At 39.3% G+C, this 27,831-nt stretch overlaps 1 protein-coding gene and 1 long non-coding RNA gene across 9 annotated transcripts in view; one reads left to right on the top strand and one right to left on the bottom strand.

Annotated features, from left to right (window-relative positions):
* The window catches only part of LOC129638967 (uncharacterized), a 198,689-nt gene that overhangs the window by 49,433 nt on the left and 121,425 nt on the right, over positions 1-27,831 (bottom strand). For 3 of the 8 annotated variants that reach the window (XR_008708120.1, XR_008708116.1, XR_008708117.1), the window contains 2 exons: positions 25,702-25,741; positions 20,576-24,187 (listed from right to left, as the gene is read on the bottom strand). The exons of 4 other annotated variants lie outside the window; for them this stretch is intronic. This is a non-coding gene — a long non-coding RNA (uncharacterized LOC129638967). Of the gene's footprint in view, positions 1-19,649; positions 20,014-20,575; positions 24,188-25,701; positions 25,742-27,831 lie in introns of those variants that run through there. One more of the 8 variants, XR_008708118.1, reaches the window with a different exon arrangement.
* Positions 24,501-24,815, top strand: LOC129638966 (protein S100-A14-like). The gene has a single exon (XM_055563747.1). The coding sequence runs from the start codon at positions 24,501-24,503 to the stop codon at positions 24,813-24,815; it is 315 nt and encodes a 104-aa protein (XP_055419722.1).

The raw sequence follows: 27,831 nt of genomic DNA on the forward strand, positions 1-27,831 counted from the left end.
AAGAATACTGAGTACACTAGTGGACACTACAAGTTCTGATTTTCAAAGATGTGTCCTCAAACAAAATATATGTAAGAAAAGGTACTTTAATTCTTCTTGATTTGAGTCTCACCAAAACAACTCCTATGAGGTTCCCTTGCTCGTTCATGGATGTCATTCATCCTATGTTTCTTGATTACATGCAGTTTTTTCAGATTGGCTGTTACAGAAGCTCTAGATGTCCCATCCACCCCCTCCTTAGATCTCCCCATGCCCTTGCACACTCATGCCTTTTTTTTGGCAACCACCTGATTTTGCACCTGAGGGTATTCTTGGGCTAAGCTCAACTACAGTGCAAGTCTAAACACCAAGAGCTGAAAGCCTTCAACCAATGATGAATGGGAGTTGGTGGATAAACATACCAACATCCTCACCCTCGAGTGAGACAGGTCTAACAAGAGTTCTGTAAAGCATCCCACAAGTCCCCAGTGAGGTCAGCCCCAGGAGCCTGAAATAGTAACCTGCTCATTAATACATTCTCCATCGCCTGCCTTCTTCCCACTCACTCACTGAGCTTCTCGGAATCACCTTCCAAAGAACCTACTTGCATTCAAAGCCGTGTCTCAAGTCTGTTTCTGGAAGAATCCAGACTAAAATACTGGGTATCAGGAAAAAAGACAGAGCCGTGCCCTTGAGAGGCTCAAATACAATTTGAGAGACAGACTCCAACAAGCTGACAAATGCTGTAAGGTTAATATAAAATATATCCAGATAACACAATAGGAAGGACTCTCCATGTGAGTTAAGGAAGACCTCACAGACGAGGCAAACATTTTAGTTCTGGAGAAGTTTGGGGGCTTCGCAGATGGCGCCAATAGTAAAGAGCCTGCCTGCCAGTGCAGGAGACATAAGAGGCATGGGTTTGATCCCTGGGTTGGGAAGATCACCTGGAGGAGGAAACGGCATCCCACTCCAGTGTTCTTAACTGGAGAATCCCATGGACAGAAGAGCCTGGTGAGCTATGGTCCATGGGGTCAAAAAGAGTCAGACACGACTGAAACGATGTGGCATGCACGCACGAATGGAGAAGTTTTACATCTACGTAAGAAAAGGCATTTCAGACAATAGGAGTAGCATCTGCAAAGCAATTACCCTACCACCTACCTCTTACATGTATATACCCCAGCTACCTGAGACCCTTTGTACACTTGGAGTACAGAGTACACTGGCAAGAAATGTGGAAGATAAAAATTTAAAAGAATAAAAGGAATTTGTTGCTTGGTAACTGGCGCCTCAATGCACCTGGCCTCCCCATAACAGTCTCTTGTGTCATCTCCCACAGTAAATTTGGATTAGCCTTGGGGCTCCTGTGTATCCAGTAAAATGCAGTAGAAGTGACCTGTGTAGTTCCACATGTCAGCTCTAAGAAGACCTGAGTGCTTCTGTTTTATAATTTACAGAAACCTGGACTATCACATAAGAGGTCTGGTCACCATGCTGCAGACATCACAAAGAAAAGCCAGGTGGAGAGAGAGAGAGATCATAGAGTCCTGCTGAACAGAGCTGTCCAAGCCAAGGTGCCAGATAAATGATTTCAGTCATCATGGATACAGCAGCCTCAGTTGCTATCTGACTTTAGAGATCCCCAAAGAAACCAGCCGGAGAACTGTCCAACCCGCAGAATTGTGAGATATAAAATTAAAAGATTGTTTTAAGCAACTGCTTTAACCCCTACAGCTGCTAAATCATGAAAGGTTTCAAACGTCATGAGAGGTCTGTGCTTAATTACAGACAAAAGAAATTAACAAGGCAGCAATCCTGATTGGAGTTCAGTGGAATAGTTATGGAGAGAAAGGATGAGGATGTAAGAGGGGAGCCAACATTTATAATCAAGGATGGGGCCACTATGTTCCAGATACTTTGTAACTCCTAGCTCATTTAATTATCACAAAATACTACAAGGCAGACACTGCCATCTGCAACTTACAGATACAGACTTGAGAATCAGAGTTTGACAAGCTCACCTCAGGTCACGGTGTTAGAGCTGAGACTAAGCTCGGGACTCATTCTGTGGTTCCAAAAGCCTTGTTCTTCCCATGACTATGGGAAGAGATGCTGAGAGAGAGAGAAACAGAGACAGAGAAAGAAAGAGATAAAACACATGTGCACAGTAGGAAATAATGTATTTGAAAGAAATTTAGGAGGTAGAGGTCACAAATATGGTGAATGACTGGGGTGAATCTGGGTCATGGAGAGCATTCAGCAATGTTATTGGCTTCTACCTCAAGTGATGAGTTATTACAAAAGGTGCAGGGTTATACATTATAGAATTAAAAGTGCAGAGTCAGGTTAAAATTAACTACTTCTTCATATAAAGGAATAAGATGAATACCATGACATTCAGTCTTGCATTTTAACAGTGTTTTGCAGAAGTAATGATAATATATATAAAGACAACCGATGATGACAATAATAAATTCCAAAACATTGCACAATAAAAAGGATTCAAAATATTTCTAACTTAGCCCTCCATGTTCTAGGTCAGAGAGATCTGCCCTATTCCAAGTCCTCTGAGGTTCTATACTAGGGCTAGAAGAACTTATTTAACTCAAGAGCCATTGAAAGAAAATATTTCTTTCTTTCACTGTTCAAAGGGCAGGTTTTTTAGTTTATCAGAATTAGAAGGGAAGAGTTCCACAAAACATTTTGAAGAAATATAGCAACACCATAAGAATAGTATATTAATACCATTTTTCAAGAACTGAAAAATAAAAAAAGATATAAAAGTGAAAACTATATTCACCAGAATATCTACACATTCATCCATTTTGAAGCACCAGAGGTAAAATAGAGAATATTCCTGTGAGGACCATGGACACCCAGAAAGTTAAAAAAAAAAAAAAAAATCAATCAAAGCTCCCAAAGGAAACAGTAACTTTATTTTTATTGTGTTTTAGAGAGAAAGATTAAATGTTCACTGCTTCAAAAATTAACAAAAGGGAATGCAAAAATCTACCCAATATATATGTTATATGGCTTTTATTTATAATAAAATTATTTCTCTCTTAAATCTGTACAATGAATACAGAAAAAACGAAACTAAGTGAACCAGGCCTTGTTGATTCAATAGCCCATGGACTCTCCAATCTAACAGGCTGTCTATTAGAGAATCAAAAGAATGTCCTTCTGTAGAATACAGTTCCTAGAAAAGGAGAAAAATAAAGTTGTCCAGGGAATAGTATGCTCCAATCAGAGTGAACTTACTGTTTTCCCAAACACACCAGGCTCTGTTAGTATGGTATGATGAACTGAACTTTCCAAACATGGCCACCAAGGCATCTGTGTGACTTCCAAGGGCCAATTTATAAGAAGCATTGTAGCTTCTCCCTTTTTGGATGCTCTCTGTAAGAAGCCCAAACCATGTGCAGGTCCTGTGGTCAACAGTCCTTCTTAGCCCAGCTACTGAGTTACCCTAGACATGTGAGGGGAAAAGCCTCTAGGTGATTCCAGCCACCAGCTGGCAAGTCACCCAGCCCATGAGGTCTTCCCAGATGAAAAAACAGAAATTGAAAGGGATTCCATCATGCCCCACCCCAGCTGCTGACCCACTGGATCCATGACCATTAAAAAAAAGTTGTTGTAGCTTCCCTGGTGGCACAGTGGATAAGAATTTGCCTGCCAATGCAGGGGACGCAGGTTCTATCCCTGATCCCGGAAGATCCCACATGCCACGGAGCAGCTGGGCCCAGGCACCACACCTACTGAGCCTATGCTCTAGAGCCCAGGAAGCCCATGCACTGCACCTAGATAGTAGTGCTTACTCTTTGCAACTGGAGAAGGCCCATGCATAGCAACGAAGACTGTGCACAGTGACAAATAAATAAATCTTTTAAAAAAAGATTGACATTTTACACCCCTAAGTGTTGGGGTAGTGAGTTATATGGTATAGAAAACCAAACTGTATGAACAGGCAGGTAGTTATTAATTCCACTTTATAAATTAAAAAAAACTGATACATAAAGAGAATGAATGACTTGCCCAACATCATACTGGGAGATTTACTCTTTCAAGATGAAAAAATCAGCTTGGTTGCCAGCACCAGCACCAACCAAACTAGATGTATGGCAACTTGAAAAAAATCCAAAATCTATGATTATCCACTACCCTCCATCTTCCTCCCCCTTAACACAATACACACACACACACACACACACACACACACACACGACTACAAAGCCTTAAAAAAGAACATCTAAAATGTTTTGCAATACCATATTCAATCCTGCCACTTACAATGAACACAAGATCCCTTTGAACAGCAGACGGTTTTGAAGAAAAACAAACATCAAAATCAAGATGTATAGTTAATTTAAAAAAACACTAGCTATTCATAGTTCTAACATGGACTATAACTGTAAATAATATAAAAAATGGTATATGTGTTCACCAATTTTAAGAATAATGACTAACAAATGAAAAATTCACTCTTGAATCAAAATCACTAATCTGACATTGATCTTATCCCAGCCAACATTGGGATAAGATGAAACTTTTGCTTTATTCTGCAAATTATACCTGGGTCCTCCCTAGCTATACAATACATTTTGGTAACTTCTGGTTTCTAGTCTGGCATGTAAGGCATTTGGAAGTCATCATTCCCATCCACACAACAAGAAAAAATTTAATAAACTGAAAATGGCTTATCTTATATCCACCAAAGAACTGCAGTCAGAGGGCAAACTGCTTCCCCCTAAAACTGGAGAGGCAGATAGGCAAATATAGAAAATAACAATGCACCAGAGCATAAACTCATGAGCAGAATCTCCAAGGGAACCCCTGTGGAGTAGGAAAACCTGAACTGTAAATGATGAACTGCTGGAGGTTCAGTGTGGACAAGTTTGAGAATTAAGAACTCCCAGGGGCCAAGCCTTATGGAGTTCCCACATTTTCTGGGTTTTACCTCCAGGAGCCCTAGCAGGTTCTCATGGTGAAAACAAGAAAATCTCCTGGTGCTTCCAACAAGAGGAGGAGAAAAGCAGGCATTTTGAAATACACCAGAGCACTCTGCTCTTAAGGCTTGTCTTAAAAGAAATTATTTTATCAGAAATCATTTTACCAGGGTTTAACTGGCCTGAGGGGAGAGGGCCAAGCAAATTTAGGCCTCTCTGGCCTTCCTATATCACCTAAAGAGATAGGGGTGGGCGTGAGTAACTAAGATGGACTGGTGAATTTCACAGTCCAGGGCACCAGGCTTACTTAGAGAATGAGACCGAATTATAAAACTACAAAACATTTCCTCTCCCCTCACACCATACCACTGTGTCAAGCTCTGTTTACCTCCTCCATTACTTTTACGTAATACATCATATTCAGCATTCAAAAAAACAAGGCATAGTAAAAGGCAAAAAAAACAATTTGAAGAAACAGAGAAAGCATCAGATATAGACTCAGATATGAGAATGATGTTAGAATTGTCAGACCGGGAGTTTAAAATTACTGTGATTAATGCACTAGGCATTCTAACGGGAAAAGGAGGCAACATTCAAGAACAGACAGGTAATGTAAGCACAGAGATGGAAATTCTAAGAAAGAATCAAAAAGTGCTAGAAATAAAAAACACTGTAACAAAAATTAAAAATACCTTTAGTGGGTGGATGAGTAGGGCTCATGACACAGCCAAGGAAAGAATCATTGGGCATGAAGACATTTCAAAAGAAACTTTACAAAACTGAATTGTGAAAAAAAGAACTGAAAAAGTGGAGACCATCCAAGAAATGGAGGACAATTACTTTATACTGTGGATATAACAGCATTCTCATCCATAATCTGTGTTTGTCAAGAAGCTAATCACAGATGGTTACTCTAATACTTTACATGCATATTCATTCATGTAGGAGGAGGCCTATGTTATGAATCACACATATATACAGAAATCCTAAATGCTGACAAAATCTCAAAATGTTGAGTAACAAACAGCTTTGCTAGAGTATATACTTTTCTGAGGAAAAACACCTCTCTGAGGATGGTCTTGTAATTTATCATTACAAATTTTCTTTCAGCTCCCCCATACTGGTGCTACCATAGCAGAATGAACTGGAGGTGGACACTCAGTGGATAACTGTGTTTAAGAACACTAGGGGAGTCTTCTAGAGCAGCACTCTCCAGTAGAAATATGAGTTGCATATGTACTTTCAGGTTTTCTAGTAGCTTCATTAAAAAGATAAAAAAGAGGGCTTCCCTGGTGGTCCAGTTGTTAAGATTCTGTGCTCTCAAAGCAAGGGGCCTGGGTTCAATCCCTAGTCAGGGAACTAGATCCCACATGCTGCAACTAAGACAAGGCACAGCCAAATAAAAAGCATATTAAATTTTTTTAATGTAAAAAAGAGATAAGTTAAATGTGACACATTTTATTCAACCTAACATATCTAAGATATCATCATTGCAACATATAATCAATATTTTTAAATTAGTAATGAGATATTTTCTACTCTTCCTTCCACATTAAGCTTCAAAATCCCATGTATCCAGGGCTCCACAGCTCCATGAGGCTGGGGCTAACATATTGGACAGTACAGTTCTAGGGCCTTCAACCTGAATGTGTGGGTCCCAGACCAGAGGCGCCTGAGAACTTGTTAAAATCAGAATCTTGGGTCTCACTGAGAACTACTGAGTCAGAATCTGCATTTCAACAAGATCCTCCCACCCATCAGGTGGTTCACACACATTAAAATTTGAGAAACACTGGAAAAATGAGAGAAGCGTGCAAGGGTGAAAGAACAATGCAGATTGGTTTGTGCTCTTGAAGCTCCCAGGTGATGCTGATGCTGCGGGTCTTTTGACCACACCTTAAATAGTAAAGAGGGTTTAGTCCAGAAATTTCCATGGGATACTCCCTATTTTTCCAGAACTATGTCAGAAAAAAAGGTACTAGATTCAGTCTAGCTCCAGAACAACCTATGTCTACTTGGAAAGACAAGACCATTGCAGATGAAAACACCAGAAAGCAATAAAGGGCAGTGTTACTAAAACAGTCAAATACTGTATCAGACAGGGAATGTTATCAGTTATCAGGGATATGAACAATTTAAGTCTCGGTCAAAGTTATCAGAGAATAAAGCTTCCCTGCTTACTTAGAGAGCAGTTTAACCTGGGCTGTGAAAGACCAACAGCTGCCTTAAAAGAAAAGGTGAAAAGAAAGTCTGGGCTCTGCTTATTCTGCACAATGATTCCTGGTCATTTGTTGTTTTCTTTACGTGATCTCCAAACATTTTGATTGTACACACCTATCCATAAAAATGCTGCTAACACATATCCTCAGATGATGTAAATTTATTTATAAGCTGTATATCTACTTCCCCATCTTGGATCACAGCCTTGTCATGGCAAAGGGGCTTGTGTAACTCAATGAAACTATGAGCTATGCTGTGCAGGGCCACCCAGATGGACAGGTCATAGTGGAAAGTTCGGACAAAATGTGGTCCACTGGAGGAGGAAATGGCAACTCACTCCAGTAGTCTTCAATGAGAAGCCCACGGACAGTATGAAAAAGCAAAAAGATATGACACTGGAAGACGAGCCCCCCAGGTCAGCAGGTGTCCAATATGCTACTGGGGAAGAGCGGAGGACAATTACTAATAGCTCCAGAAAAAATGAAGAGGTTGGACCAAAGGAGAAATGACACTCAGTTGTGCATGTGTGTGGTGGTGAAAGTAAAGTCCGATGCAGTAAAGAACAATATTTCATAGAAACCTGGAATGCTAGGTCCTGTGAATCAAGGTAAATTGGATGGGGTCAAGCAGCAGACAGCCAAAGTGAACACCATCGTCTTTAGGAATCAGTAAACTAAAATGGATAGGAATGGGCAAACTTAATTCAGATGGCCATTATACCTACTACTGTGGGCAAGAATTCCTTAGAAGAAATGGAAGAGACTAATAGCAATGCAGTCTGAAATGCAGTACTTGGGTGCATCTCAAAATGACAGAATGATATTGGTTTGTTCCAAGCAAATCATTCAACATCACAGTAATCCAAGTCTATGCCCCAACTATGATGCCAAAGAAGTTGAAGTTGACCAGTCCTATGAAGACCTACAAGACCTTCTAGAATTACCAAAAAAAAAAAATGTCCTTGGGAATGCAAAAGTAGAAAATCAAGAGATACCTGGACAACAGGCAAGTTTGGCCTTTAAGTACAAAATAAAGCAGAACAAAGGCTAACACTTTTGTCAAGAGAAAACACTGTTCATACAAACAGCCTTTTCCAACAATCCAAGAGATGACTCTACACATGGACATTACCAGACAGCCAACACCGAAATCAGATTGATTGTGTTCTTTGAAGCCAAAGATGGAGAAGCTCTATACAATCAGCAAACACAAGACCTGGAGCTCATTGTGGCTCAGATTATAAGCTCCTTACTGCAAAACTCAGGCTTAAGTTGAAGAATGTAGGGAAAAGGACTAGGTCATTCAGGTATTGTTTGCTATTTAGTCAGTCACTTGGTCATGTGCAATTCTTTGTGACCCCAGGGACTGCAGCACGCTAGGCTTCCCAGTCCTTTACTATTTCCTGGAGTTTGCTCAAACTCATGTCCACTGAGTTGATGATGCCAATCATCTCATCCTCTGTTGCCCCTTTTCCTCCTGCCCTCAATCTTTCCAGCATCAGGGTCTTTTCTGATGAATAAGCTCTCTGCATCAAGTGGCCAGAATTAGAACTTAAAATTTTCTACAGTGTGATGATATGCTGCATGAACTCTTCTTTCAGTGAATGACTCAGAGATAAGTAAGTGGTCTGATCCACTAGAGCTCAGATGGGGACTGATTTCCCAGCCCATTGCATGGACTGGAAGGACAACAAGACACAGAACGTGAAAGCTCTTCAAATTTTTATCTGTTGTTTTCATCCGTTCTTAATCACTACTCTTTTCATAACGCTTTTTTGCTATGCCATGAAGATATTTACTGTTTGGGCCTGTGATGCACAGGATTAATGGGGAAATGTAAGCAACTGTGCAGAATTTGAGGGAATCCAATCAAGCAACACAGAGTGCAAGAGGACCTGCACTCCACCTTCTCTGGGTTCTTATATTCTGTTACCTATAAAAGTGATGCAGTTAGTCAAAGGTGGTTTGATTCAGTTAAAGCAGTCCATATGAGCTGAGATTTCAATTTCATTTACTATGTAACAACAAAACATGTCCCCAACTTTGAACACTGATTGTGTCTGACACACAAAGGATGCCAACGACCAAAATCTCCAGTCAACCATTAGACTTAACATTTGATTCGATTCTGATTAGATTCTTTTCCATCTATATCTTTCAACATTGTATAGACTTGCCTTTGGTGACATTATAAACCACTTTTCTACAATATTAGAGTCAGGCTGGTTTGCTGGACTGATCTTGGGAAGTTTTATCTAACTTTAGCAAACTGAGCCCAAGTCTGCCCCTGCTGTTGTAGGAGTGTGTTTTAACAAATGCACTTAGTGTGGCCCCATTTTGATGGGTAAGTTTCATAAATATGCAATCATCGACCCTTAAACAGCTGCCTTTAATCAATTTTAGTATTTTCTTCAATAGATTCTATGCATGTATCATTCTGTCATTTCTCAATCGAGGGAGAGCTCAGAAGTTGCCAGAAGCAGCAAAAATTCACATACATGGAATACCTTTTCACTGTATTGATATTTTTCATCTTTCATAATCTTTCTGGAAGATGTTTCTGAGGGATTTCTCAGAAGATGAATGCACTGGTTTCTGTGACTGATGACAGTCTGACTTCACAAGTGGCCTTTCTGAGAGGTTACTAAGACTTGACACATTAACATCCCATAAATCTCCCATGTTCCATTCTAGGACATACATTTCCTTTCCACAAGTCAGAGCACAGAGCAATGCCTGTGCTCCTTTGACAGTCATGCCTAAGAAAGGAGAAGGGGGAGCCACCTCAGTGCAGACATAAACCTGCCCAACATCTCTGCTATTTTATGTGCATACCCCACTTCTCTCTTACAGCCTCTAAGAAATATGTGTGACCTTTGATAGCGCAGAAAAATCTTGTAAACCTCTCTGATGTTTAATAATTTCATTATTCTGACTGGAATGATGTACCAGCCGGTACAGACAGCTTGTGGAACTCGGCTCGTGGGTAAGTGTTCAGCTTCACGCTGTTTTAACAACATTGGCTCCATCATCAGTGCAAATAGAAACAGTGGAAAGAATCTGAGGCGTGAGATATTTATGTGGCGTCCCGGCTGTGATTCTGTTTTCCCAGGCACTATGATGAAGGTGTACTTTCGGGGAGAGGAGGCACCAGCAGGGCCGCTGTGTCCCCTGTGAGGGTTGCTCTGCAGTTGTTAGGAATGATTATGAGGTAATTCCATGAGGCAGCCGTCAGTGAACAGACCCCGTGAGTCTCAATCAGCCATTATTTAATTTGCCCTTCAGTAAAGGTTAAAACATGAAGAAACTCAAAGTATACATTTCGTAGAAGTGTACTACAGCTTTCAAATGAATGTACTTGAATAAAAAGCCATTCTAACATTTTTATAGTCAATATTTTATAAAAAGTATAAGTGGAGTATAACCTTTAAAAATTATGAATCACTACATTGTACACCATCAATCCAGCTGTCGCTCAGTTGTGTCCAACTCCCTGCAACCCCATGGACTGCAGAACACCAGGCCTCCCTGTCCATCACCAACTCCCGGAGCCTGCTCAAACTCACGTCCATTAAGTCGGCGATGCTATCCAACCATCCCATCCCCTATCGTCGCCTCCTCCTCCTCCCTTCAATCTTTCCCAGCATCAGGGTCCTTTCCAATGAGTCAACTCCTCACATGAGGCGGCCAAAGCACTGGAGCCCCAGTTTCAACACCAGTCCCTCCAATGAACATCCAGGATTGGTCTCCTTCAGGATGGACTGGATGGATCTCCCCACAGTCCAAGGGACTCTCAAGAGTCCTCTCCAGCACCACAGTTCAAGGAAGATGTTCAATTTTTTGACTGTTTCTCTCCAATTCTGAGTGTCTCCTCTCCCCCAGGACAAAAAAAAAAAATGTATACACACACATATGTGCTGGTGCTCAGTCACTCAGGGAAGCCTACACACACACACACATATATCAGCATAATTGTACCAAAAAAAAGATGAATGTAATGTACCTGTCCTCATCATAACAAAATAGTGTACAGAATATTTCTTGCCATTGGGGGTCACCAACAGGACTTACTAGAGAAGACCTTATATTATGACCACAGTCTTTTAGGGCTGGACTTACAAGTATCTATTCTTGTGATTCTTAACCTTGGTTGCATATTAGAATCACATGGGGGCAGTTCTAAAAGTCCCCATGCCCAGGCTGTATGTTGGACCAATTACAATAGAACTTGGGAGCTATGGGACATGTTGTCAGTACTTTCAGAACTCCTGAAGTGACTCCACAGTGGAGTCACAAGGGTGAGAACCAGTAATCCAGACCAACAAATGGCTTGATCAGTCAGTAGACAGTAGTGAGTTAAAAATCTAACTTCTATGAAGCCATTAGACAACTGACAGTTATATAACCTGGAAAGATTTCACAAAGCAAAACCTTGTGAGGATGGAAAGTAATAGGACATGATAATGTGACAGGCTCAGCCATTACCACATTCTCCAAGTAACTTTCCAGGGCAGTATATGGTTGACAACCTGAGCTATAATTCTGCCTCTCCCCCTCTTATTAGCTCTAAGACGTTGGCACATTACATTATCATCTCAGAGCCTCAGGTTCCTCTTACATGAAATGGTATTGCTATTAGGAAAATCTACTTCAGGGAATTCCCTAGCAGTCCACTGGTTAGGACTCTGCACTTTCACTGCCGAGGGCCCAGATTCAATACCTGGTCAGGGAACTAAGATCCTACAAACCACACAGCATGGCCAGAAAGAAAGGAAAAAAAATGAATAAAAAAAAAAGAAAGTCTACTTCATATTGTAAAGATTAAGTAGACTAAGGATTGGCAAACAGTTTCTAAAAAGGCCTTATCATTTTGGTTTTATAGGCCACACTGTCTCTGTGTGACAGCTCTGCCACCGCAGCATGAAAAGCAGCCATTAGTGCTGGGTAAATGAATGGGCAGCTGCGTTCCGCTTTAACTTAATTCACAACCACAGGTACTCACCCAAATTTAGCCCTCAGGCTGGAGTTTGCCGATGCCTGGACTAACACCTGCTACTCGACTGGTATAGTAGGCTGCTATTTTTGATACAAGTATGGAAAGTAAGCCATCTCTCTAAGATACAGACAGTGACTCCTTTCTATGTCTCAGCTCCACTGAGGCCTCCTTTTAAGCTGACTGGATTTCAGCTCCCAGAACTGCAGTGCCTGCAGCTCCTAGGAAAGGAGAAGGTGGCAGGCCTCCCAGGTTTCCAAGTTCTCGTCACCACAGTCACACAGCTGGGCGAAGAGAAGGAAGGCCAGAGCCCAGGGCCAGGAGTGAGCCACTCCCAAGGGCACCTCATTTCATAGGAGCTCTTCGAGCAAACACCAGACACTAAAGCCATTAGGGAAACTGTGAATTAAACCACGAGTTGTAAGGAGCTGCTGAAATCCCAGAGAGGCAATAAATCATTACTGTCAACTGCCCAGCATGAGTAATAAAAAAAAAATCAATCCACTTAGCTAGAAATGCATTTGAAGATCGTGCTTTAAACAATAGTAATATGTGAGCAAAATAAACAAAGAAGCAGTTCTGCTATTTCATCTTGCAAAAAAGGACAGAGGAGGGTGATACCAGAGGTTTCTTTTGCACCAAGGGAGCAGAAGTTGGTGAAGAATGGCTATGTGAGTCAGCAGTTAGAAACAGAACTCAATGTGGTGCTTCACTTCTTCCTGCGGATATTAAACCCATTATTTTTTCCCACAGGTCGTATTTCAAAGGCCAGATCTTTCCCAAGGCCTGAGCTGTTCCTTGGCTACTTTCAACAAGCTATTTATTCACTAATAATTTAATAATCAACTCCAACCTACCATGCATTATGCTCAGGACTGGAAATGCAGAGGCCAGGAATCCTCTGTCCTTACCCCAAAGACCTCTCTCTGGCCACTTTCTAAATTTGCTAATTCAGATGTACACATTCTTAACTTTTCTCCCAGGAACAACCCCAAGGACAAAATCATATCTATTTTCTCAAATGGCTGCAAAGACCTGTGTCATCACTTGGTGTCATGTAATTCTTGGCTGAATTCATCTTTGAGCTCTGCTTCCTTCATGTAGTGGTCAGTGACAGACTCAAGAGTGTGGGGGTGTCTTTCTCATTAAATCTCTTCCCACTAAATTTCAGGGTGTTTTCATCATTTAAGGGAAAAAAAAGTAAAAGCTATCTGACTCGTTTGCTGCTGCTACTGCTAAGTCGCTTCAGTCGTGTCCGACTCTGTGCAACCCCATAGACGGCAGCCCACCAGGCTTCCCTGTCCCTGGGATTCTCCAGGCAAGAACACTGGAGTGGGGTGCCATTTCCTTCTCCAATGCATGAAAGTGAAAAGTGAAAGTGAAGTTGCTCAGTCACGTCCAACTCTTAATGACCCCGTTGACTGCAGCCTACCAGGCTCCTCCGTCCATGGGATTTTCTAGGCAAAAGTACTGGAGTGGGGTGCCATTGCCTTCTCCGATCTGACTTGTTTAAATATATGTAAATACTTTTGGTCAAAGAGCCAGGCGGAGGAAGTGAGGAGAATAACTGTTAGGAATTGATCACACTGATAATCTGTAAACTCTTAAGTAGTGAAATGAAGTGAAAGTTGCTCAGTCGTGTCCGACTCTTTGTGGCCCCATGCAGTCCATGGAATTCTCCAGGCCAGAATACTGGAGTGGGTAGCCTTTCCCTTCTCCAGGGGATCTTCCCAAGCCAGGGATCAAACCCAAGTCTCCCGAATAGCAGGCGGATTCTTTACCAGCTGAGCCACAAACTCTTAAGTAGAGCCAAAGGCACGGATGACACTAAAGGTCTTATTCGGGAGAACACCTATGGTAAAGTACAAGGCACAAGAACATCCCTCCAAAGATATCCACATCCTGCAAACGCGTTACATCACCATGTCATGATTACATGGCAACAGGGACTTTGCAGGTGTGGTTAATGTAAGGATCTTGAGATAGGGAGAGGATCATGGATTATCAGGGTGGGCCAATGTGATCACAAGGGAAAGAGGCAGGGGGGAAGCATGGGGGGAAGGGATAGTTAGGGAATTCAGGGTGGACATGTACACATTGCTGTATTCAAAATGGATAACCAACAAGGACCTACAGTACAGCACAGGGAACTCTGCTCAATGTTATGTGGCAGCCTGGAGGGGAGCAGGGTTTAGGGGAGAATGGATACATGCACATGTATGGCTGAGTCCCTTTGCTCTCCACCTGGAACTATCACAACATTGTTAATCAGCTATACCCCAATGCCAAATAAAGTTTAAAAAAAATAAGGAGAGGCAAGAGAGTCAGAGTGAGAGAAGACTGAAGATGCTGTACTGCAAATGGAAGCCAAAGCCATAAGGTGGTGAATGCAGGCAGCCTCTAGATGCAGAAAAAGGCAAGGAACACATTCTCTTTGAGAGCCTTCTACACAGAACACAGCCCTGAGGACCTATTTTAGGCTTCTGACCTTCAGAACTGTAAAATAATACATTTGTGCTGTGGAAAGCCACTGAGTCTGTGCTAATTCGATACAGCAGTGATAGGAAACCAATACAGCACATCTGTACAGGTAGGTGGGTAACAGATGCAGAAAACGAGGAGGCACCCTTTAATTCAAGGGTACAAATTTGCCAGCCCAGTTGATTTGTTTATAGTCATGATATAAGCAAAGCAGTTTATGTTTCACCCTCTGTTTCTCTTTTCTAAATATGATCATAATCATTTGTAGGGAATGTGAGGATATTTTATTGGCACAGCATGTTTCTTACATCAGATTATTTGTTGTACTAATGATTAAAAACACAGGAAAACACAAAAGAGCACATGGAGAGCTAGATAAAATGTTCTCTAAGAGGCAGGAACAATTATGTGTGTGTGTGGGTAGGTGTGGGCATGAATGAAACCACTTTCTAGCCCATGGGGGCATAAAGGCTCATAGAAATATACTGATCAATAATATATAAATAATTTTATCTTAAAAATCAAATGGCCCCAGGTTAAAAAAACAAAATCTACTGTATTTACATATTCTTAATCTTAATATACAGTCCCTTTTAAATGACCATTTAAAAGGCCTTCATTTATGATCAAATTAGTATTCCAAAATGGTTATTTTAGAGTAATATTTATAATTGCTCAAGTAATCAGGGTCACAGTGGGTTGTGAACCACAGAGGACTCCAGCTTTGATCATTCTGAGCTCTCAGAAGTTTGCTGGTATTACAAATCCCTTCATATGTCCCTTCCTAGGGCTAAGACACTGCTCCAAGTGCTTTGCAAACATTAACTTGTTTTTTATTTATTATTGTCCTCACAACAACCTTTTAATGTGAACATTTATCATCCCTATTTTACAAATTAGGAAACTGAGGCACAGAGTGCCCAAGTTCCTGAAGTACTTTAGCCCCTGGAAAATAGCACAAAGGGGATTTGGTGAATGTTGGCCAAATCCCAGGATAACCTAGGAATTCTCCAGCAGGGAAGCAAGGGACTGGCCCTGCCATAGGGAGAGCAGAGGTCATGTGTCTGGCCACATGGCTGAAGATATGACAGGGCTGTGACACACCCATAGTCACGGCTGCCAAGTCCTAGAGGAAGGCGGTATAAGGCTCTCCATAGAGGAAAACCACTGAACTGAAAGCAAGGCCACTGTTGGCCGATGAAAAGAATAATGATCATTAGGAGTCAGATTATGCACCTCTGGGTGAACAAGCTTCCCATTGGAAGGGAAAATCTCCTTCCCATTGGGGCTAAACTGGCTCAAGTTACCTCTGAGCTGAACAAATACAGACCATGGTGGGAACAGCAGAGCTCCACAGGCCAGATCACAATGAGGATGGAAAAATATGTTGCTAGAAGAGACATTAAGACTTCTAGTCATAAGAAAAAAGATAACTTTAACTACATTAAGATGATGCATATTAACTAAACTAATTGCAGTAACCATTTTGCAATAAATAGATATATCAGACCATTCTGTTGTACATCTACAACTTATCCAATGTTATAAGTCAGTTATATCTCATTAAAACGGGTCCAGTAAGTACGATCCAAATAGTAACATCACAAACGTAATTTTGACAGAGACCCAGGAGAAAAATAAACCATTAAATAGCAAAATCAGCAGTTTTCCAACTGTTAGTTTGTTTACTCTGGAATAGTAAAAACATTGAAGTATTTCATTAAATATTTCTAAAAATAAAGCTTAATTATTTCCATGTAGTACAGTAAGTTAAACTGCCATAACAAAATGCTTTTTTCACTAGCATCTTAGTTAGAGGTAATTAAGTGTTTTAAAATAGCTTGTGATGCTAAAATCAGTTTGTCTTGAAGTACTTTACTATCCCATGCTTACCTCCACTATGACAAAAAAGAAAGTGTTTTCCTTTTCCTATTGTACAAAAATGTTTTTCCCCATCCACCCAAAAAAGCAAAGTTGTACCCAGAAAGTTTGATTTATCAGAACTCTGAATTAGAGTTCCATAAACTATCAAGAAACAAACATGTTAAAAATTGAAACAAGGAAACATTTGGTTTATTTACGAATAAGTATCCAAACATATGTGTTGAAATTCCTTGAGTTTTCAAATCTTGGCCCAAAATATCTCAGAAAAGCAGATAAACCAAAGAGGTTTCTTGGCATACATCTCTCTGAGTTGTAAATACTAGGAGAGTACCATTCCTTAAATAATTTTGGCACATTTAGAGTCAAGAACAACATTCAGAACAGAATCTGATTCTATTCCAATCAAGGTTACTGGTGAACACTAATTTTAATCAAATTATGCAAACTATTAATTTCTGAGAGCTTATTTATTAGTATTTATTCTGTTACAAAGTAAAAGAGATGGGAAGTGGGTGTTTTTGTCTAGTCAGCCCCAGGATACAAGAAAGCCAGGTCAGCTCGCAGGGTCCCCGGAAGACCCTGGAGCAGAGCTGTAACTAGGGAGATAGCCCACAACAGAAGCCAGTGGCTCAACACGATTTACACGTGTACATAAACCTTTATCCATAGTACTGCTTACTGGAGCAGGGCTGATAAAATGGCCTCCTTTCTTTTGTGACTTCTTCCCCTACTGCCAACATTCATAAACTCACATAATTCAGTAGCTGAGGTCACTTTAGCTCCTATGTTTTTGGGCCACATAAAGCAGTAGACAAGGCATGAACTTCATGAGCAGAGTGAAACCTGGACCAACCCACTCAGAGGACAGAAAATATTTACTTTTGAAGAGATTATTGTGCAAGGGGGAAAAGTGGTCTGCAGAAAGCTGTTTACTGAGGTGCTGTTTATAATACTAGATAAAAAGAAATGAAAGCAAAATATGCATAAATGAGGGAACAGTTTATGTACATACAACCATACAATGCAGTACTGTGTGGTTATTAAAAGCTGAGCCATAGGTCTATATTTGTTGCATGAGATGATGTTCATGCAATAGAGATGCATGAAAGAAGCCAGCAATCAAATAGCACATGCAAGGTGGTCCCATATAAGTCAAACGAATACACAGAATGCATTTCTAGTATTGCAAAGAGCTATCTTACAGGAAGCAAAATGGTAATTCTGGTTATCCTGGGATACAATTTCTTGTGATCAGTATTCCCTTATTTTCACTTTCTGGTATTAAGCTTTTCTATAATGGGTATGTAAGATTTTTATAAAAATAATAAAGCTAGAGCACTACAGTGTAGTTTGAACCAACCCACCAAGTATACCCAGAGCAACATAGACGTATCTTAAGACACAGCACTGAGAATAAAAGAAATAAGCTGAATAAAATATATAAGAAAATAGCAATTATGTAAATTAAAATGCATGCACATTTTACTAGAGCCTACTTGAATACAAAAAATACAGATTAACCATTTTTAAATGATTACTCCTGGTGGAGGCTGGGAGAAGGGGAATGAGAGCATGAACTGGGGGAAAAAATATACTGATAAGTTAAGTGCCTGAATTATTTGTACTACTACCCAACTGCTACACCTGAGGTGCCCAAAATGTAGAGCGAAATTTAAGAACAAGAAACATTTCAATATATAAGCATATAGGACTTCTCTGGTGATACAGTGGATAAGAATCCGCCTGCCAATGCATGAAACACGGGTTCGATCTCCGGTCTGGGAAGATTTCACATGCCATGGAGCTAAACCCCTGCACCACAACTACTGAGCCCACGCTCTAGAGCCCACAAGCCACAACTACTGAAGCCCATGTGCCCTAATGCCCATGCTCTGCAACAAGAGAAGCCACCACAATGAGAAGCTCGAGCAACAAAGCATAGCCCTGCTCGCCACAACTAGAGAAAGCCCATGCAAAGCAACAAACACCCAGTGCAGCCAAAAATAAAAATGAATAAAATCCTTGTAAAAATGTTTATAAATATATAAGCATATACATATGGTTTACTAGCTATTTTCAAAGAAACTAAAGTATATAGAGATTTTAGAACCATTTACATCTGCAGACATAGCATCCTGGACATATAACTCAACCTCACTAAAGCCCCATTTGTTTATCTGCTAAATAAGGAAAATATCTTTCTGACATGTTAAGACTTGTGATACTGTCATTCTCAAAAATAATCATTTTATGAGTCCCAGTTTCAGATCTGGCATGTAAAGAGCTTAGAACTCTTATCCTTACAAGAAAAAGCTGGACAAACTAAAAATCAATGACTTGCCTGGAACCTGTCAGAGAATGGGATTTTCAAGGTAAACCATCAGGATAAAATCTGGAGAGACAGGCAAATCAAGACAGTCACAGCCACAACCTGCTTACCTGAAATAGATGCCCCTAGAGCCATAAGCTGGTTAGAACAGTCACAAGTAATTTGGGTGGACTGTCGGAATCAGTGTGCACTAGCCTGAGACAGAGCAACTCCTGGGGGCTATAGTCAAGAGGGGCTCCACACTTTCATGGGCTTTATCTCCAGGATTCCCACTAGGTTCTCAAGATGAAGAGCCAAGAAATATCCCCTCACGCCTCAGGAAGGGAGAGCATTAATCTTAGTGCAACGTGTCCAGAGCCTTCGGCATAACAAGGGCCTAGTTTTTAGGGAAAAAGACTTTACCAATGCCTTGTCCCAGATCGTCTCATTAGCCTCTCTCTAGCATTCCTACCTCACATAATTGGGAAGGGGGAAAGCTAGACAAGAAGGAACATTTGTGATGATCATAGGTGTCACAGGTTCACTAAAAGATGGAGATTTCATTAGAAGATTATAAAAATGCTTCGCTGCCTCCACACCTTATCATCATACCAACAGAGCTGTGGTATAATATAGTAGATTGACACTGCAAGAGCTGAAATATATCTTCTCTGAGACTTGGGGAAGTCCAAAGTCAACAGGGAAGACAAAAGCAAAGACACTAAAGGAATTTTGAAGCTTCTAGCACCTAAAGCCATTGCAAACAGGAAACAAAACCCAGCTTCTATCCAGATTAACTTAAATCCCCACACCAGAGACCTTTCTACCTCAATGCTATTACTCAATACAACATATCCAATTTTTAATTTAAAAAGTACAAGTCATGTTAAAAAGCAAGAAAACCTGTCTGAAGAGACAAAGGCAGCATCAGAACCAGATTCAAATGTGATACAGAAGGACCTACCTGACAGGGTATTTAAAATATAACAATAACTAGTAGGATAAGCATGCTCATGGAAAGAATAGACAACAAGTAGGAACAGATGAGTAATGTAACAAAAGATATATAAAGAATCATTAAGAAATGCTGGAAACCAAAACCACTGCAAGGGACACAGGTAATGCCTTCAGTGGACTCATCACTTGACTCAAAACAGTGCAGGAATCAGTGAGCTTGAAGGTCAATAGAAACTTCCCAAACTGAAATACAAACAGAAAAAATATTTCCATTTTTTTAAAGACTTTTTTTTTTCTCTATTTTTTGGCCATGCCACATGGCATGTGGGATCTTAACTTCCCTGACCAGGGATCATACCCACATACATGACTTGCCTTGGAAGCACCAAGTCTTAACCATTGGACCACCAGGGAAGGCCACCCAAAAAAATAAAGTAAAAAAAAAAAATCCAAGAACTGGGGAAGATTTCAAAAGATACAACTTGTGTAATTGGAATACCAAAAGGAGAAGAAAGAGAACAGAGCAGAATAAATTTTTCAAGTAATAATGCCTAAGAAATTTCTGAAATTAATGACAGCAAGCTTGATCTAAGAAGCTCAGAGAACACCAAGCAGGGAAATAAATACACACACACACACACACACACACACACACACACCCCTAGGCATAACCTATTCAAACTGTAGAAAACCAAAGACAAATTTTAACAATAAGAGAAACTTAACAATAAAAACACCTCTAGAGGAACAAAAAACATAAATGACATTTGACTTCTCATAGGAACCCATGAAAACAAGAAAAGAGTAAAGTGAAATATTTTAATTGTTAAAAGAAAAAATCACCAATATATATCCAGCAAAATTATCCTTCAAAAATGAACTAGCAATTACTCTACCCAGTAAAGCTCTCATTCAGATTTGACAGAGAAATCAAGTTTTACAGAAAGCAAAAGTTAAGAAAACTCAGCACTATAAGACCAGTTTTGCAACAAATGCTAAAAGAATTTCTCTAGGCAGGAAACACAGAGGAGAAAAAGACCCAACAACAAAAAAAAACCCAAAAAATTAAGAAAACAGTACACATGGAGAATTAAACATAAATACTTTAAATGCTCCAACTGAAAGACACAGACTGGCTAAATGGAAACAAAAACAAGACCCATATACATGTTGTCTACAACAGACCCACTTCAGACCTAGGGACACAGGTTGAAACTGAAGGGATGGAAAATTATATTCCATGTATATGGAAATCAAAAGAAAGCAGGAGTAGTAACTCATATCAGATAAAACAGACTTTAAAATAAAAACTGTTACAAGAGACCAGGAAGGACACAACATAATGATTAAGGGATCAATCCAAGAAGAAGATATAACAATTATAAATATGCACTCAACATAGGAGCACCTCGATACATAAAGCAAATGCTAACAGCCATAAAAGGGCAAATCTACAGCAAAACCATAATACTGGGAGACTTTAACACTCCACTTACACTAATGGATAGATCATCCAAACAGAAAATTAATATGGAAACATAGGCCTTAAATGACACATTAGACCAAAATAGACCTGATTTATAGGGCATTCCATCCAAAAGCAGAAGAATACACTTTATTCTCAAGTGCACACAGAACATTCTCCAGGATAGACCACATCTTGGGCCACAAGTCAAGCCTTGGTAATTTTAAAAAAATTGACATTGCATCAAGCATCCTTTCTGACCACAATGCTATGAGATTAGAAATGCATTACAGGGAAAAAAAAAAACTGTAAAAAAGCACAAACACATGGAAGCTAAAAATTATGCTACTAAATAACCGAGAGATCATTTAAGAAATCAAAGAGGAAATTTAAAAAATACCTAGAAACAAATGACAAAGAAAACATGACAACCTGGGACTTCCCTAGTGCTCCAGGGAAGTATCTGCCTTCCAATGCTGGGGGTGCAGGTTCAATCCTCGGTTGGAGAACTAAGATCCAGTAAGCTGTAGGGCAATTGCAACTAAGTCTGCATGCCGCAACTAAGACCTGATGCAGCCAAACGAATAAAGAAATGTTTTTTTAAAAGACAACCCAAAACCTATGGGATGCAGCAAAAGCAGTTCTTAAGTGAAATTTCTAGCGATACAATCCTACTTCAATAAACAAGAAAAATCTCAAACAGTCTAACCTTACACCTAAAGAAACTCAAGAAAGAACAAACAAAACTCAAAGTTAATAGAAGGAGAGAAATCATAAAGATCAGAGCAGAAATAAATGAAATAGAAATGAAAAAAAAAAAAAACAACAGGAAAGATCAATAAAACTAAAAGCTGGTTCTTTCAGAAGATAAACAAAACCAATAAAACTTTAGCCAGACTCATCAAGAAAAAAAAAAGGGGGGGGGAGAGGACTCAAATCAATAAAGCTAGAAATGAAAAAGAAGAAGTTACAACTGGCACCGCAGAAATACAAAAGGTCATAAGAGACTATTACAAGTGACTATATGCTAATAAAATGGACAAAATGAACAAATTCTTAGAAAAGCACAACCTTTTAACACTGAACCAGGAAGAAATAGAAAATACTAACAGATCAATCACAAGTACTGAAATTGAAACTGTGACTAAAAACCTTTAAATAATAAAATGCCCAGAGCCAGATGACTTAACAGACAAATTCCATCAAATGTTTACAGAAGAGCTAACAATATTTATTCTTCTCAAACTCTTCCAAAAAAACTACAGAGGGAGGAACACTCCCAAACTCAATCTACGAGGCCACCATCACCTGATACCAAAACCAAAGATGCCACAAAAAAAAATTACAATCCAATATCGCTGATGAACATAGAATGCAAAATCTTCAACATAATACTAGCAAACCAATAGCAACAACACATTAAAAAGATCATATACCATGATCAAGTGGTATTTACTCCAGGGATACAAGGAAGTGTCAATATATGCAAATCAATCAGTGTGATACACCATATTAACAAATTGAAGAATAAAAACCATATGATCATTTCAAAAGATGCAGGAAAACTTTTTGACAAAATTCAATACCCATTTATGATTAAAAAATAAATCCTCCAGAAAGTGGGCCTAGAGGGAACCTACCTCAACATAATAGGTAGGTTGTCCTACCTCATGTAGGACAAACCCACAGCAAACATTCTCAATGGTGAAAAGCTGAAAGCATTTCCTCTAAGATCAGGAATAAGACGAGGGTGCCCACTCTCACCACTATTATTCAACATAGTTTTGGAACATCTAGCCATGGCAATCAGAGAAAAAAAAAAGAAATAAAAGGAATCCAGATTGTCAAAGAAGCAGTAAAACTGTCACTGTTTTCAGATGACATGATACTATACATAAAAAATCCTAAAAGATGCCACCAGAAAACTACTAGAGCAAATCAATGAATTTAGTAAAGTTGCAAATTTAGTAAAGATACAAAATTAATACACAGAAATATTTTGCATTCTTAAAGCTAACAACAAAAGATCAGAAAGAGAAACTAAGGAAATGATCCCATTTACAATTGCAACAAAAAAATAAAATACTTAGGAGTAACCTACCCAAGGAGGCAAAAGACCTATATGTAGAAAACGATAAGATAGTGATGAAAGAAATAAAAGACAACATCAAGAGATCCAGAGATATGCCATGTTTTTGAATTGGAAGAATAAATATTGTGAAAATGGCTATACTAATCAAAGCAATCTACAGATGCAATACAACCCCTATAAAATTACCAATGGTACTTTTCACAAAACCAGCACAAATGATTTTACAATTTCTATGGAAACAAAAAATGACCTAGAGTAGCAAAAGCAATCTTGAGGGAAAAAAATGAAAAAATGAAGCTGGGGTAATCAAATTAGCCTCTCTGACTTCAGACTAATACTACAGGGCTACAGTGATCAAGACAGTATAGTAATGGCACAAAAATAGAAATAAAGATAAATGGAATAGGATATGAGCCCAGATATAAACCCTCACACCTCAACATAATAAAGGCCATATATAGTCATATAATCTATGACAAAGGAGGCAAGAATATATAATGGAGGAAAGATGGTCTCTTCAATAAGTGTTGCTGGGGAAAAAAATGAACAGCTACATGTAAAAGAATGAAATTAGAACACTCCCTAACACCATATACAAAAATAAACTCAAAATGGATTAAAGATCTGAATGTAAGGCCAGATACTATAAAACTCTTCGAGGAAAACATAGGCAGAATAGTGACATATAATGCAGCAAGGTCTTTTTTGAGGATTCCCTGGAGAAGGAAATGGCAACCCACTCCAGTACTCTTGCCTGGAGAATCCCATGGATGGAGAATCCTGGTGCAGGCTACAGTCCATGGGGTCGCCAAGAGTCGGACACGACTGAGCGACTTCACTTTCTTTTCTTCCTTTCTTTTCTAAAGTAATGAGAATAAAAGCAAATATAAACAAATGGGATCTAATTAAACTTAAAAGCTTTTGCACAGCAAAGGAAATCATAAAGAAGATGAAAAGACAGTCTTCAGAATTGAGAAAATATCTGCAAATGAAGCAAATGACAAAAGATTAATCTCCAAAATATACACACATCTCATGCAGTTCACTATCAAAAAACAACCCAATCACCTCCAGTCCTGTCTCAGTGACTGTTAGCAGATTATGAGCCATCAGCTCCTCTGGGGCTGGCTGTAGGATAAAACTCTCACCACAGGACAGAGTGCATTGAGCACCATGGGACAGTGTTGGTCAGCCAACTCTGAGGATGCCCAGGAATTCAGGGACGTGGAGAGGACCAGTGAGACCCTGACCAAGGACTTCCACCAGCATTTGGTGGAGGGTGGGAAGGAGTCGTTGAACCCCTCCAAGCTAAGGGGCCTGATCACCCAGCAGCTTCCCCACCTCATGCTGAGCAACTGTGGGCTGGAAGAGAAAATTGCCAACTTGGGCAACTGTAACAACTCTAAACTGGAGTTTGGGAGTTTCTGGGAGCTGTTTGGAGAAGCAGCCAAGAGTGTGAAGCTGGAAAACACTGTCCTGGGGAGTTGAAAACCATCCCCTGGAATTCTGGGTGGGTTGGGTGGGATGCTGGAGAAAAGGGACCTTAGACTTTTGTCCTGTGGGTTTGGAAATAGGACTCCTCTTTCCACCTCACCCCCCAAAATAACCCCGTCAGTAAATGAATGGAAGACCTAAATAAACATATCTCCAAAGAAGACATACAGATGGCCAATAAACACATGAAAATATGCTCAACATCATTAATTTTTAAGGATGCAAATCAAAACTACAAAGAGGTGTCACCTCACACTGGTCAGAATGGCCATTATCACAAAATCTACTAACAATAAATGCTGGACAGGGTGTGGAGAAAAGGGAACCCCTCTTACACTATTGGTGGGAATGTGGAGAACAGTGTAGAGGTTCCTTAAAAAACTAAAAATAGAACTACCATGTAACCCAACAATCCTACTGCTGGGCATACATCCAGAGAAAATTGTAATTCAAAAAGACACATGCACCCCAATGTTCATTGCAGCACTATTTACAATAGCCAGGACGTGGAAACAACCTAGATGCCCATCAACAGAGGAATGGATAAAGAAAAGGTGATACATATATACAATGGAATATTACTCGTTATAAAAAGGAACAAAATCACATCATTGGTAGAGATATGGATAGAACTAGAGACTGTCATACAGAGTGAAGTAAGTCAGAAAGAGACAAACAAATGCCTTATATTAAAGTACATATGTGCAATTTGAAAAAATTGGTGTAGACGATCTTACAAAGCAGAAATACATACATAGACATACAGAACAAACATACAGAAACCAAGGGGAAAGGAGGGGTGGGATGGATTGGGAGATTGGGATTGACACATATACACTTTCGATACTATGCTGAAAATAGATAACTAGTGAGAACCTACCTTATAGCACAGGGAACTCTATTTAGTATTCTGTGGTGACCTAAATGGGATAGAAATTCAAAAGAGAGGATATATGTATATGTACAGCGGACTCACTTTGCTGTACAGTAGAAACTAGCACAACATTGTAAAGCAACTATACTCCAAAAAAAAATTTTTTTTAATGAAGAAAAATAAAGGCTGTCTCAGACAAGCAACAAGTAAGAGAATTCTGTCCTGCAAGAAATGGTAATTTTCCTTCTGCCTAAAGAAAATTTTTAAAATCAGAAACTTACCTCTACACAAAGAAGGGAAGAGCATCATAAAAGGAATAAATGAAGCTAAAATAATTTTTTTTTCTCAACTGATCTAATATATATCTTTCTGCTTAAAGTTATAATAGTAACAATGAATTGTGTGGTTACAGCATATGGATAAAAAAATATCCCAGGGAATGAAGGGAGGAATTATGAGTACATTGTCATAAGGTGTCTGCACTACACAAGAAATACAATATTGTTATCTGAAGGCATACTTATATCAGTTAAAAATGAATATTTTAAACTGTAAGGAAACCACTAAAAATTTATTAAAGACATATAATTGCTACACTAATAGAGGAGATAAAAACTGAATTCTAAAAAAAAAACAAAAAAACTGAATTTTATAAAATGCTCAATTAAAATCAAATAAGGAAGAAAAAGAAACCTCTGGTAATAAGCAAAAGTTACAAATGTAGGTAATATTAGCTCACATATATTAATACTTATTTTAATGTGAATGTTCTAAATGCAACAATTAAAAGACAGTGATTGCCATACTAGATACAAAACAAGACCCAATCATATACTGCCTACAAAAAAAAAAGATACTTTTTAAACAAAAATGATAGGATAAAAACAAAGGGATAAAAAAGATGCACCTTTAATCAAAAGAAAGTAAGTTGGAGTAGCTTTATGAATTTTAAACCAAGCAGATTTCAGAACAAGGAAAAATATCAGGGATAAAAACAGGCACTGCATAATAATAAAGGAATCAATGTTCTAAGAAGATATAACATTCCTAAACATGTGCGCACCTAACAATAAAACATCAAAATATATGAGGCAAAACTCAATAAAATTGAAAGGATAATAAAAGAAAACCCTACTATAGTTGGAGACTTCAGCTCCTACCTCCCCCTTCAGTAATTGCTAGATTGAGTAGGCAGAATCAACAATCTAATTGACATCTGTAAAAAACTCTAACAATGGCAAAATACACATTTTTCTCAAGCTTACAAAAAAATTCACCATGAAAGACCACATTCTGGGTCATAATACACACCTTAACAAATTTAAAAGAATAAAAGTCATATATATGTGTTAGTATACTGTATTGGTGTTTTTCTTTCTGGCTTACTTCACTCTGTATAATAGGCTCCAGTTTCATCCACCTCACCAGAACTGATTCAAATGTATTCTTTTTAATGGCTGAGTAATACTCCATTGTGTATATGTACCACTGCTTTCTTATCCATTCATCTGCTGATGGACATCTAGGTTGCTTCCATGTCCTGGCTATTATAAACAGTGCTGCGATGAACATTGGGGTACACGTGTCTCTTTCCCTTCTGGTTTCCTCAGTGTGTATGCCCAGCAGTGGGATTGCTGGGTCATAAGGCAGTTCTATTTCCAGTTTTTTAAGGAATCTCCACACTGTTCTCCATAGTGGCTGTACTAGTTTGCATTCCCACCAACAGTGTAAGAGGGTTCCCTTTTCTCCACACCCTCTCCAGTATTTATTACTTGTAGACTTTTGGATCGCAGCCATTCTGACTGGTGTGAAATGGTACCTCATAGTGGTTTTGATTTGCATTTCTCTGATAATGAGTGATGTTGAGCATCTTCTTATGTGTTTGTTAGCCATCTGTATGTCTTCTTTGGAGAAATGTCTATTTAGTTCTTTGGCCCATTTTTTGATTGGGTCATTTATTTTTCTGGAGTTGAGCTGTAGGAGTTGCTTGTATATTTTTGAGATTAGTTGTTTGTCAGTTGCTTCATTTGCTATTATTTTTCTCCCACTGGAAAAACCATAGCCATGACTAGATGGACCTTTGTTGGCAAAGTAATGTCTCTGCTTTTCAATATGCTTTCTCCTTAGGAAACTGTA

The sequence above is a fragment of the Bubalus kerabau genome, chromosome X (genome assembly GCF_029407905.1).
Source record: "Bubalus kerabau isolate K-KA32 ecotype Philippines breed swamp buffalo chromosome X, PCC_UOA_SB_1v2, whole genome shotgun sequence".
Classification (NCBI taxonomy): domain Eukaryota; kingdom Metazoa; phylum Chordata; class Mammalia; order Artiodactyla; family Bovidae; genus Bubalus; species Bubalus kerabau.